General features: G+C 41.0%; 2 protein-coding genes across 2 annotated transcripts; both read left to right on the top strand.

Annotated features, from left to right (window-relative positions):
* The first annotated feature begins 1,366 nt into the window (after positions 1–1,366).
* On the top strand, positions 1,367–6,673 carry LOC143631118 (uncharacterized). The gene is made up of 9 exons (XM_077099967.1): positions 1,367–1,736; positions 1,935–2,153; positions 2,226–2,529; positions 2,581–2,771; positions 3,199–3,512; positions 3,797–4,107; positions 4,165–4,343; positions 5,017–5,117; positions 6,527–6,673. Exons 1-9 carry the CDS (start codon positions 1,367–1,369, stop codon positions 6,671–6,673), a joined length of 2,136 nt encoding a protein of 711 aa, XP_076956082.1.
* Positions 6,674–11,903: 5,230 nt separating this feature from the next.
* LOC143631117 (uncharacterized) lies at positions 11,904–12,554 on the top strand. Its single transcript, XM_077099966.1, has one exon. It carries the CDS (start codon positions 11,904–11,906, stop codon positions 12,552–12,554), a length of 651 nt encoding a protein of 216 aa, XP_076956081.1.
* Positions 12,555–13,476: the final 922 nt, after the last annotated feature.

Genomic DNA, 13,476 nt, shown 5'->3' with positions numbered 1-13,476 from the left:
CCATATGGCCAAAAATAACCGCACCGTGTACCAGCAAGCTTTTGAAGGGTTCCATGGAGATCACTCACCCATTATCGCTCCCGAGATTGATAACCCTAACTCATGGCAGATTCCATCCTACGTCATGACCAACATCACCCAACACCACCAATTCCATGGCCGTGAAGATAAAGATGCACTGGCACACATCAATTGTCTAACTCGTGTGTTCAAAACGTTCAATTTGCAAGGTGCTAACGAGGATGCGATCTTCCTTCACTTGTTCCCATTTACACTTTCGGGTCGTGCCGCCACTTGGCTCGACTCGTAACCTGCTGGAGCATTCACTACTTGCGAGGTGCTTCGCAATGCATTCATCAAGAAGTACTTTCCACATGCTAAGGCTTCTCGCCTCCGTGTTCAAATCCACTCCTTTCACATGGAGCCAGATGAGCCATATTACCAAGCTTGGGAACGCTTTCAGAATCTGCTATCCGTTGTTCACAACATGGTCTCACACCTTGGGCCCTTGTTGAGAAGTTTTACAATGGGCTTACTTATGAGGCTCAAGCGAGGTTTGAGACAGACGCTGGGGGTAATTTGATGGACAAGAAGAATGTGACCGAGTGTAACGAGATGTTTGAAAGTTTCACGCAATCGGAGTGTGCGAAGAAGCCACGAGGAATTCCAATCCAGTCACCAGTACATACTCATCTGCTCGAGGTGTACACCAGGTTAATCTGGATACTGGTATGGCTGCTGCTTTGGAGAATCTTACCCGAGAGATAAAAGAGTTAAAGGCTAAGGTGGATAAGTGTGAGATGCGTAGGGTGGTCATGGTACGCTGGAGTGTCCGTTGATGAACAATCAAGAAGTTGATTTCGTAGCTGGTCAGAACAGGTTCCCTAATGCTCATAACAACAATATTCAGAACTGGAACAACTATAAGAATCAGAACCAGAATCAAGGGCAAGGTAATTCGAATTGGCGTCCGACCGGTGGGCCATCTGGTTTTCAAACTCCCTATAACCGAAATCAGGGACTGTATAACAATGAAGGTTCTAATGGTCAAAGTTCGAATAATGGGCCAGATCTTAGTAAGAAGTTGGACGAGATGATGCAGCATATCGTTACTAGAGATCAAGTTACCCAAAAGACTCTTGCCGATCATGACCTGCTTTTTAAGAATCAACAATCGGCTCTACTCGACATGCAAAGGTCCATTGGAGATATTATTAGACGATTGGATGAGAGGCCCCTGGGACAGTTTTCTGGTTCTACTCAGTAAAATCCGGCCGCTCAACTAAAGGCGCTTACTACTCGTAGCGGCAGGGTTTTGGGTCCCGAGATAAGAAGAGGAGAGGTTGAAGCTGAAGAAGAGGAGGTGATGGATGAAGAGATCGAGATGGAAGTGCCAGGCAAAGTGCAGAACACCACACCAGTTGCACCGCCAGTGGAGAAGAAGCCGGTGGAAATCCGGCCAACACCTGTGATTGACCATTCTCGTTTCCCATATCCCGCTCGCTTAAAACATCAGAAATATACACGGGAGTATAGGCACTTTCTTGACATGTTCCGACAGTTGAAGATAAATCTCCCGTTCATTGAAGCCCTCCAGCATATGTCGAAATACGCAAAGTTTTTGAATGACCTGTTGAAGAGGAAGGATAGGTTGGGGGAGATGTCATTGATTCCCCTTATGAGAGATTGTTTGGCGGTAGTGTTGAACCACATACCCGAGAAGTTATCGGATCCGGGTGTGTTTACGATTCCGTGTTTGTTTGGTAGTGATGCGATGAGCCATGCATTGGCGGATTTGGGTGCAAGTATAAATTTGATGTCGTATTCTTTGTACGAGAAGTTGGAGTTAGGCGAGCCTACACCGACTCGCATGCCCTTATCGTTGGTCGATCGTTCGGTTAAATATCCGTGAGGTATTATCGAGAATTTGCTAGTGAAGGTTGATAAGTTTGTGTTCACGGTTGATTTTTTGGTGCTTGACATGGAGGCCGACGAAAAGGTCCCCATCATTCTTGGTCGTCTGTTCTTACATACCGAAAAAGCCCTTATCGATGTGTATGATGGGAAGATCACGCTTCGGGTTGGTGACAAGAATGTTGCTTATGATGTCGCGAGATCGATGAGGCATCCGAGTGATCAAGATGATTTTAGTGGTCCATGCCACTCAGTTTATTTCATTAACTCTTTTATTACAGGTGTGGATAGATGCTTTGATTATATTTGAGGTGCGGATCTCGTGGGAAGTGATGGTTTGGTCGATTATGATGATTTGGGTGAGGATGAGTCATGTGAGAACGATTTGGTTTCTGATGAGTTGGCTGGGATTTCGGGGCTGCCCGAGATGATAGAGGTGAATGAGATCAGTTGTGAAAGTGAGGCAGGTTCTGTGGAGAAACCCGCCCCATTGGAATTGAAAGTTCTCCCGTCACACTTGGAGTATGCGTATCTTGATGAGGGCTCGAACTTGCCCGTTATTGTGTCATCCAAGTTGACGAAAGAAGAGAAGTCGAAGCTGATAGACGTTTTGAAGTTACATAAGGGGGTGATTGCATGGAGACTTTCCGATATTCAAGGTATTAGCCCCGCTTATTGCTTGTATCGGATTCTAATAGAAGATGAGTACAAACCGGTGGTGCAACAAAGACGTCTTAATCCGAATATGCAAGAGGTGGTGAAGAAGGAGGTATTGAAGTTGATGGATACCGGGATGATTAACCCAATTTCCGATTCTCCGTGGGTGAGCCCGACCCAAGTTGTTTTGAAGAAGGGAGGTATGACCGTAGTGATGAACGGGAAGAATGAGCTCATCCCTTCACGTACGGTTACCGGTTGGAGAGTATGTATTGACTATCGGCGATTGAATGATGCCACCCAGAAGGACCACTTCCCGTTGCTGTTTATTAATTAGATGTTGTAGCGTTTGGCAGGTCAGCATTTTTATTGTTTTCTTGACGGTTTTTCGGGTTATTTTCAAATTCCCATTGCACCGGAAGACCAGGAGAAGTCAACTTTTACATGTCCCTATGGCACATTTGCGTACCGTCGCATGCCGTTTGGACTATGAAACGCTCCGGCAACCTTTCAGTGTTGTATGGTGGCCATCTTTCAAGATACGATAGAGACGTCCATGGAGGTGTTTATGGACGATTTTTCGGTTTACGGTAATTTTTCGATCATTGTTTGGCTAATCTTGAGAAGATGTTGAAACGAAGTTGATGCTTAATTGGGAAAAATGCCATTTTATGGTGACGAAAGGGATCGTGTTGGGCCATAATATCTCGAGAGACGGTATTGATGTGGATCGTGCAAAGATTGATACTATAAGTAGACTTCCTCCTTCGACGAATGTAAAGGCGATTAGGAGTTTCTTGGGCCATGCGGGATTTTATCGGCGGTTTATCAAAGACTTTTCAAAAATCACCCGCCCGATGACCCGACTCCTCGAGAAAGATGTGCCTTTTGTTTTTGATGATGAGTGTGTGAAGGCATTCACGTTTTTGAAAGAGAAGCTCGTAAGTGCTCCCATTCTTTGTTCTCCCGATTGGAGCTTGCCGTTTGAGCTCATGTGTGATGCTAGTGATTATGCGGTTGGAGAGGTTTTGGGGCACAGACGAGATAAACATTTTCACCCTATCTATTATGCTAGCAAGATGTTGAACGATGCTCAAGAGAACTACACCACCACCGAGAAGGAACTTTTAGCCATTGTGTTCGTATTTGACAAGTTCCACTCGTATCTCGTGCTTTCCAAGACCACCGTGTTTACGATCATGCAGTTTTGCGTTTCGTCTTTTAGAAGAAATACGCGAAGCCTAGTCTTATAGGGTGGATTCTTCTACTTTTCAAGTTTGACATCGAGATCAAAGATAAGAAGGGTGCAGAAAACGTAGCGGCCGATCATTTATCCCATCTAGAGGACCAGAGAAGAGAAGAGTTGCATGAGGAGGAGAATGGAGATACATTCCCTCACGAGTCGATCAATTTTGTTACGGCTGAAAAGCAAGGTATGCCATGGTTCACTGGTTGTGCTAATTATTTGGCGAAGAATATTGTGTTGGAGGGTATGACTACGCGACAAAAAAGAAAGTTTTTCCAGGATGTTAATCGGTATATGTGGGATGACCCGTTTTTGTTTTAAATTGGTGGTGATCGGATTCTAAGGAGATGTGCGACGAAAGAGGAAGGTTGGGATACTCTTAAGCATGTTCATGAAGGGTTGACTGGAGGTTATCATGGTGCGCATGCTACCACGCAGAAGGTGTTTGATAGTGGGTTCTATTGGCCGACAGTTGTTAAAGATGCTGTAGAGTTTGTGAAGCTTTGTGATGCGTGCCAAAGAACAGGTAATATTTCTTCCAAGAATGAAATGCCTCAAAACCTCATACAAATTCTTGAAATCTTTGATGTTTGGGGCATCGACTTCATGGGGCGATTCCCTACGTCGAATGGTAATAAGTATATTTGGTAGCGATTGATTATGTGTTGAAGTGTGTGGAAGCCCAAGCGTTGGCCACGAATGATGCACGAGTTGTTGTGAGGTTTCTCAAGAAGTTGTTTACTCGTTTCGGTACTCCGAGAGCTATTATTAGTGATAGGGGCACCCATTTTTGTAATACCGCCATGGAGAAAGCGTTAGTTCGTTATGGGGTTACTCATCATACCTCTACTGCTTATCACCCTCAAACAAATGGTCAAGTCGAGAATACAAATCGAGGGGTTTGGAGATGACGGTTGGGGCGAGTCAGAAAGATTGGTCAGAGAAGATAGATGATGCATTGTGGGCATTCCTCACCGCACCGTATACAAGACTCCGTTGGGTACTACACCGTCTATGCTTGTATACGGTAAGTATTGTCATCTTCCGGTTGGAAGAGCTTTGGGATGCGGCATATTCTCGGTCATTGAATATCAAAGAAAAGACGAAAGCTCTACATGATCGACGTTTGAAAGGATGCAAAGAGTTCAAGAAAGGCGATAAGGTATTATTATTTAACTCTCATTTGAAGTTGTTTGCAGGAAAGTTGAGATCGAAGTGGACGGGACCGTACTTGGTGAAAGAAGTTTTCCCGTATGGAGTGGTGGAGTTGGAAAATCCAGATAATGGAACCTCTTGGAAGGTGAACGGTCATCGCTTAAAGCACTATCTAGGAGGATCGGAAGAATCAATCGAGATGGAGGAAACTCCTCTCGATCCATCACACTGAATTGTCACACGTGGTTCTTGAGTGAAAACTCAAGTGTAGAGTTTGTACTTTCTTTCGTACTTTTATTTTTATTTTATCTTTATTTTTGTATTTTGCGTCACTAGCCATGTTTTGTAGTTTTCGTCTTTTGTATTTGAGTCGTTCTAAGTGATCATTACTGACATTCAAGGAATCACTGAGGTAAGGGGAGGCTCCAGGTAAGTCTTACACATTATAATCAAATCCAATCATGTTAGCCTTCAATCACCTAATCCTTAAAATTAAACCCATAAACTGTAAATAAAACCCCTAAAAAAATTAATTTAATATAAAGAGTCCGGAGCACCGCGCGACGGGCCGTGACTCCCTGGTCGCGCGACGCTGTGGAGTACAATGGCCAGATTTTTTTTTATTAAATTAACACATATAATATTCTTCCATCTTCCCCAAAATTCAAAATCCCTTTCACCATCCCCTAACACCCACGAAACCCTAACCATTCCATCACCAAATCCACCATTTTTTCACCATTTTTCACCAAATCAAAGTTTAAAATCATTAATATAACATCCATTAACCATAACCCACCATCAATTTCTATCTATCATTCACCATTCATTTCACATTCACCACTTACCATTCAAATTTTTATTACCTCCTAATTCTTGCATTTCAAGCTGTAAGGTATGATTTTTTGTCACCATTTGTACTTGTTTTTGTATTTTTAGTCTTGTTTTGTTAGTTTTTCTTATTAGTTTTTATAAACTAGTTTGTCGGGTTTTTGAGGAATTGCTAGTTTGCTGAAGTAAGTTTGTGGGTTTTGTTAACCGGGTTGAGCTCAGTTAGAAGATATATTTTGTTTGTCGGTTTATATCGGTTTGAATTTATTTGTTGGAATTTTGGTTACGGTTGGTTCGGTTTGGTTTTTCAAAGTTGTTAGTTGGTTGCGGTTCGGCCGGTTTGGGTATTGCTAAGTGAAAATTTTGTTTGAGATTGTTCATGGATTATTGAAGTTGGGATTTGAATGTTGTGATATTAATTTTTATATAATCTTAATCGTGATTTTCCATTAGTTTATAACTCAATGTTCGTTTTTGGTGGCACTTTTACTTAATTGGGACAATTAATGTGCCGGGTATGGGTATTGTACATTGAGTCATTGTTGTTTTGTCGGTTGGTTAGTTTAACTTTGTTTTGAATTTTTGATTATCCGTTGAACTTTATTTGCTAAAAATGGCCGCTCGTTCATACTCAATCTCCATTCGGACGAGTTCGGTCGTTTGTATTTTGTAGCCGGATACTGATTTACTCCCTTTGTTTGCTTGTCTATTTGTGTTTTTCAGGATGCCGGTGAAGGTTTGTCACATGGAGCGACTAAGCGAAGACGCGGCCCGGCACCGTGTCCACAAGATGATGAGCCAGAAGTGGAGGTTGTGGTTGGAAGAACAACAAAGCGAGTGATTAATTACAAAGAAGGAGCGGACCGTTGAGGCGAAAGAATAGGGATATGCGAGGTTGTACGTTACTTCAATTTGCGAAAGATTCGAAAGAATATAAGAAGTTGGATGTCTTATGGGGTCGAATATGCTAATTTTTAAAACGATTAATTGGGATACTTTGGATGAGATCGGGCAAAGAGGTAGGATTGAAGAGTTGTTGGGCCCGAAGTTTAAGGCAATGTTATGCTTAAAAGAACCCTAGTATAAAGAGTTAACGCTTGAGTTTTTGTGTACGTTTCGGTTTAAAGAAGGTAATTTTGATCAACCCGACGCGGTTTCGTTTGCGTTTGGGTGAAAGATGTATGAGATGACTATCGCCGAGTTTGGGGTTGCGAGTGGTTTTTACACAGAAGATGAAGTTAATACGGTCGAGTTTCACACGAGTTTGCGAGGGGCGTTTAGAAATAAGAAGCCCTTTAGTTTGACCGGCACAGACTTGACTACTTTTTGGGGGGAAATTGTGGTTGCCCCATTTTCGAGTAGCATGGTGGCGTCAGATATTCGCGACCCGGTTTTGAGGTACATTCATAAAATTCTGAGTACTACTTTGGTTGGGCGCGGGTCGGGTGAGAACAAGGTAAACTGGTTGGATTTGTTCTGTTTATTGGTAATGGTTGAACAAAGGCCTGTGAATGTGGCCAGTGTTTTGGCTTTGTTGTTTCATTGAAAGAGAAGAGGATGTCCACAAAAGAGATCAAAGTTAGATATGGGCCCCTATGTTACGTTGTTGGCAAAGAATTTGGGCGTTTTTGGGAAATATAAACCAGAGTATTTAAAACAAGGGCCGGTGGTTGAGTATATTGGTGTGAAAGAGTTAAGGTTGTATGGGATTTTAAAGCCCTGTGATCCATTAGCATGGGAAGGGGCTCGTTTGGGTCCTATAGAGCTTCCACCCCCTGATTCTGAGGTTGCCACGGTGATGCGAGCTAAATTGCCTACCTGACATCACAGGCCGTTACATAGACAAAAGAGACTGGGAAGACAGTTTCTAATTCGAGAGCCCCGTCCTAAGGTACTTACTTTGGATTATTTATATGACAGGATGGAGTCGGGATTCGATCAGATACGGGGTTATATGAATGAGCAGTGTGATGGGATTAGACAGATGATGAGGGAAAGTCAACAAAGGTCAGATGATACTATGAGGCATTTGATGACTGGCTTGCATATTGATTTGCCTGATTATTTGAGACAGCCACCTGTATCTGGGCCTAGTGGGCCGAGTGGGTCGAGTTTTCCGGGAGGTTCGGGAAGTTATGGTTATGGCCATGGATATGGGTATGGTGCGCCGTTTTATGGGCCGGGTTTGCGTGAATTTAAGGAAGCTGAACCGTATCAAACATTCGAGCAGAGTGAGGAAGAGGATGAAGACTAAGTGTGGGGACGTCCTAGCAAACATTGGGAGTTGTATCTTTTTATGTTTTATTTTTCTTTTATGTTGTTTTTATTTTTTCGTTGGTCTGTATAATTATTATCTGAACTTGTACGGTTGGGAGGATGGGTTGGTGTGATGTTTTCCAAGACACCTAAGTAGACTTTATTTTCTAGATATTCTAGTGTGTATTCGCTTAGGTACGTCAAGTGGAGAGGATGTGTACGTTCAGAGAAGAGAGAATGAAATAAGTAAAAATGGTGAGCGATCGGTAAGGAGAGCATTCATGGCGACGAGACTGGCACTTTGACAATCTTCCATACTACCAGCTAAGTCTTTTCCTTTTTACTTTGTTTTTGTGTTTTTAGTTCTTAATTTTTAGCTTTGTTTTGTTTTATCTATTTTTGTATTTTTAGGTTTTGTTTTTAAAATTTTTTTTGAGTTGTGTTTCCGTTCCTTTATTGAGGACAATGCAAATTTGAAGTGTGGGTATGGGAATACATATGTTTTTTCGTTTTAGTTTTTTCGTTTAGGTTTAAAAAAAATTGAAAAATATCCCTTGATTTTGTTTCTTTTTGCGTTTAAATGGGAGATGAGGATACTTATCGGGAATTGGTTTTTCGAACTACTAATAATAAAATATATATTAAAGAACACGCACTTAACTTGGGATGTGTCGGCAGGCTCAGCCTTGAGAATGAAAGGGCAGTTTGATAGTTGGTTTAAAACGATAAATATGATTTTTAGTGGGATACATGTTAAGTCTGTATAAAATATGAGATGAATGGTCCGCCATACTCAAGCCTCATTTTTAGTTTCATTGTAGAAAATTAAAAAATTTAATAGAAATCTGAATACGTTATCATACGATGCTTGGTAGGTTTAACGTTAAAGTATGCCATGTAGCCGGTGATATAAACTTAAAACTTGCACTTCTAGTTTTAGTGGTTAACACTTCATAGACGTATAATTTAATAGCCTTAAATCCTGTATTGATGGGATGCCTCGGGTTCGGAGACCACGGGTCATTTTACGGTTGTTCATCTAGGTATCTTCGAATATTTAAATAAATAAAAGCTTTTGAGCATAAACCCGCAGTTTACTGCAATCATTACATTCACTTACATCAATTATAGTGAAGTAAAATCTTGATGATCCAGTGATCATCCCGCTGTTAGTCATACGTGGTCCTTTTACTTGCGTCCCATACCATTAAGAACAGGATTAACTAGAGACACGACATATGTAAACCGACATATGGAAACTTGTAAAATCACGGGTGGTAAGGATCCGAGGTATTGCTTAATAACATGGGTATGTCATGTAGTGGGGAACACTAGCTAGTTAGTTGAATAATTGAACCTTAATCGTATCTAATGGCTGCTTGGTAGACTTTGATGCTTAAATTTAGGTGGATAAGCAATATCCTTGATCGTCTTAGCTATTCATGAAAAATGTGCAACAATGTTTTAATCTTCTATTTATGAGGTTTAAGTCAAGTTGGGGTGGTTTGACCCGGTAAAATCTAAAATAAAACGGGTCTTGACTACGGGTTCCACTAGTTATATACAAAATAATAATAATAATAATAATAATAATAGTTGGATCTTACTTGTCCCGGTAAAGACAAAGGCATAGGTTTAAGTGGACAACAATATCGGTGATCGTAGTTTTTGCGTTGTTCTAAAATTTTAAGATAACCTATATGTTTGTAAGACTGTATTTCTCCGATTCTGATCCCATTGCAATAAGACTTTTTCAGGGACGAAAAAAGAATAAGTGTGGGAATATTTGATATAACGTTTAATATACATTAATCCCGTGTACATTTTATTTATTATTTTATTAGCTTTGTTCGGTTTCTTGTAAGATTTGTATACTACTAACATATTTTTTTATATATTTTAGGTTCCGGGTTTTATTTGTGGTGAAAAAAGGACGAAAAATGAGCGAAAAAGGGCTGAACCGGAGCATCAGGAAACGAACCGGACCAGACCAGGAAGAGGCCCGGACCGGCTAGGCCACCCCCCCTATACTACCGGGAGCGCCACGCGGTGGGGAGGCCCAGGCCCGCCGCGCAGCGCTATGGGCTCAGTTCCAGAAACTTCTAGCCGACTTTTGTGTTTTAAGCATTATGTTTCCTATTTAAAGACCTGTAAACTCACCCTTAAACATATCCTGAAGTTCTAGCCGATTTTAGGGAGTTCCGAGGCTTACGAGATCAGCTTTTGGCAGCTTTGGAGTTGAAGAATCATCCGTTGGTGCGCGTATTAGTTGAAGACGAAGAACACGGGTTTTATCTTTTGTTTCTTTCGTTTTCGTTTATTTACCGCCATGAATTCTTATTTGTTTGTTTTGTTTAAACTTGAGATGTTAGGCTAAATTGCATGAACTACTTAGGCTTATGATGAACCTAGTTAGATGTTTTGATTTGACTTGGAATTTATTTACGTTATGATTTTTATGGTTTAGTAAAGGATTTATTTATATTAAATTGATGCATATGGATGCTTAGGATTGTTTGATGAGTTTTATTCCATAGTTTTCCTTGATTATTGTTTGTCATATGATAGGTTGCTATTAGATCAATTACTTTGTGTTCTTGATTATTTTATGGTTGATTTCATGATAAGGTCATAGGAATAATATTGTCGAATAAACCTAAGTGTGCTGCTAACCTAAGATCTGTAAAGTGCTAGGTTATTGATAGATCTTTATTATTTAATATTGCTAGATTTAGTTCTTCGTAAGGAGTCCGTTTAGGGTTAATTATTTATTATTTTTTTTCAAATCAATTACATATAGTAAATTGCCTTTGATTTCCGCGATGTAAGGTAGGATTTCGTATAAAGGAACTAAATCATAAATAATTAGGTGACCGTAAGGGAACTTGATTTTTAATACTGGTGTACGTTAAAACTTGTTAGAAATCCATAGGTGTATCCTGAGAAGGGTCAGGGGTCCTGTTCGGGTTTTTTCTTTTAAGTGTCTATTTTACGATCTCAGTCCATAACTAATTTTTTTCCCGGGTTAATTCATTACTGAAATTCAGGGAATTCTAGGCTAGGTATTTTTCTTATCGTCATCTTATTTTAATTAACAAACTTTTACTTTCATTTAAATTACTTGTTTTCTTAATTAGTTTTTAATTATAGTATTAAATTATAATTTTAAATAAAAACCCCCCAAACAAATATAAATTAATAAGCCATGTCTGTAGTTGAATCTAATTAGCTAATAAACGTAATATCGGACTTACTTAGCTTTACTAGAGTCGATCGGTTCACTTGCCTGTTAGTAGTTTAGTCGAGTTTTAAAGAGTCTAGAGTATTTCGTGTTTACTTTTAGTTAATTTAGTTAATAAATATTAAACTAATTCAAGCACGTCATGTTCCAACCCATAGACTTCCAATCTTCACAATAAATAGCAAGCTTACAAGTCAATGCATGACATTTAGCATTTATAGTATATAACCATGTTATTTGGGTTTACCATATGGATTCTACAAATCAGATACACCAACATGTTCAGTATCATCCCTTTGTACATATGCAAGACTCTACACAAGTAAATGTCAAGCTTCTGTTAACTTGTATTAACCGACAAGAGTTTGTTACGATAAGTATGAAATATATTTGGAGTATTGTTTATCCATTATGCATGATTGTATTTGATTTACATTCCATGTAATCTTCATCCCTATTTATATGGTTGGCTTTGTTAATGAAAGAGACGATTGTTAACATGGTAATCAGAGCCATTCTTTCTTTCTCTCTTTAACCTAGTGGCACCCACCATCTCCCCTCCCTTACCGGCGGCCTACCACCGGTGCAACAGCCCCCGTCATCATGTCCGATGACCCTGAGCCTAAAGCCACGGCTTTAAACCCGGCATACTCTATTACGAATATCAATTCCAAGATTCGTGCCCTTGACGGATCCACTCTCACATACTCGCAATGGACAAAATTGTTTACGCTTCACGCCATTGCTTATAAGGTTCTGAATCACATCGACGGAACCGAACCAACGGCTAACACCACTGATAAATACAGTCCTTGGAAGGAGATCGATGCGTTGGTTTTGCAATGGATCTATGGCACGTTGTCCAAAGAATACCTGGATCGAGTACTTGAAATCCAAACTACTGCACGGGATATATGGCTCAAACTAGAAAATATTTTTCTCAACAATAAAAGTGCAAGAGCAGGTACGCTAAACCAACAATTTTCCAACCTCACCCTCAACGCGTGCTCATCTCTTGCCGACTACTGCCAAAAACTCAAGAAAATCGCAAGACAATTAGGTGACATCAGGCAACCGGTACTTGAATGGCGACTAGTCATGCAGTTAGTTCAAGGTTTGCCTCCGGAATACGCGGTAGCCGGTGCCCTTATTCATCAACTAGCACCTACTTGGGATAACGCTTGCACCATGCTCCACCATGAAGAGATGCGGATACAAATCAGAACCAAGTTGGAAGCTCCTTCGCCGTGCTAACAGTGACAACTGAACCACCCGACTAGCGGGACCAGCAAAGTTCCACTCAATCTCGAGGTGGTCGTGGTGGTCGTTACCAAGGTCGCGGTAGCCGGCATGGCCGTGGATTGAACCGTGGTAGAGGTCGCGGATATAATCAACAACATAATTCTTGGTCAAACAAATGGCCACCACATTGGAGCATACCACCATCACCATACCCTGCCCACCCCTTTTCACACCCACAGCCACGGTTCTCTGCATCTTCTTACCCACAAGCCCAAGCCCACTATACTAACCACCAGCAGCCCAACCCAAGCCCATACTATTCACAACCCTCTACACAAGCCCAACACCAGTTTTTGGACCGCCACCATTTACCGGGTACTCAGACTACACACTTTCAGACTAGGCACAGACCATGCAACAGGTTAACATCAGTCACAGGATCCGTGGCACATGGATTTCAGAGCTTCCACCCATCTCACTTCGGACCCAGGTAAAATTTCCAATATCTCGTCCTCTTTTCCTTTTAAGTCTATTTTTGTTGGAAATGGAAACGCAATACCATTTCAAGAATCCGGCCATACAACCTTGACCGTAACCAACCAAACCTACAGACTCAACAATATTCTGTACGCCCCCCATATTATTAAAAATTTACTTTCGTTGCGTAAATTAATATTCATAACCAAACTTCTACTGAATTTGATCCTTATGGTTTTACTACGAAGGATTACAAGACTGGGGCTCCCCTCTCCCGCCACGATAGCACCGGTGACCTTTACCCGTTCACTCAACCGGCGAATCCATCTGCCTTTGTTGCCACCACTACAGACCAATGGCATCGCCGCCTTGGTCATTCTGGAGACACCATTTTAAATTTATTACGTTCTCATTTTTCTATTTATTGTAATAAACCTTCGGGTTCAACTATTTGCAA

The sequence above is a fragment of the Bidens hawaiensis genome, unplaced genomic scaffold, assembly GCF_021521415.1.
Source record: "Bidens hawaiensis isolate Kalapana, Puna unplaced genomic scaffold, B.hawaiensis_p1.1 tig00005944_1, whole genome shotgun sequence".
Classification (NCBI taxonomy): Eukaryota; Viridiplantae; Streptophyta; class Magnoliopsida; order Asterales; family Asteraceae; genus Bidens; species Bidens hawaiensis.
The sequence above is the reverse complement of the archived record's forward strand: the minus strand, read 5'-3'. Positions and strand labels throughout refer to the sequence as shown.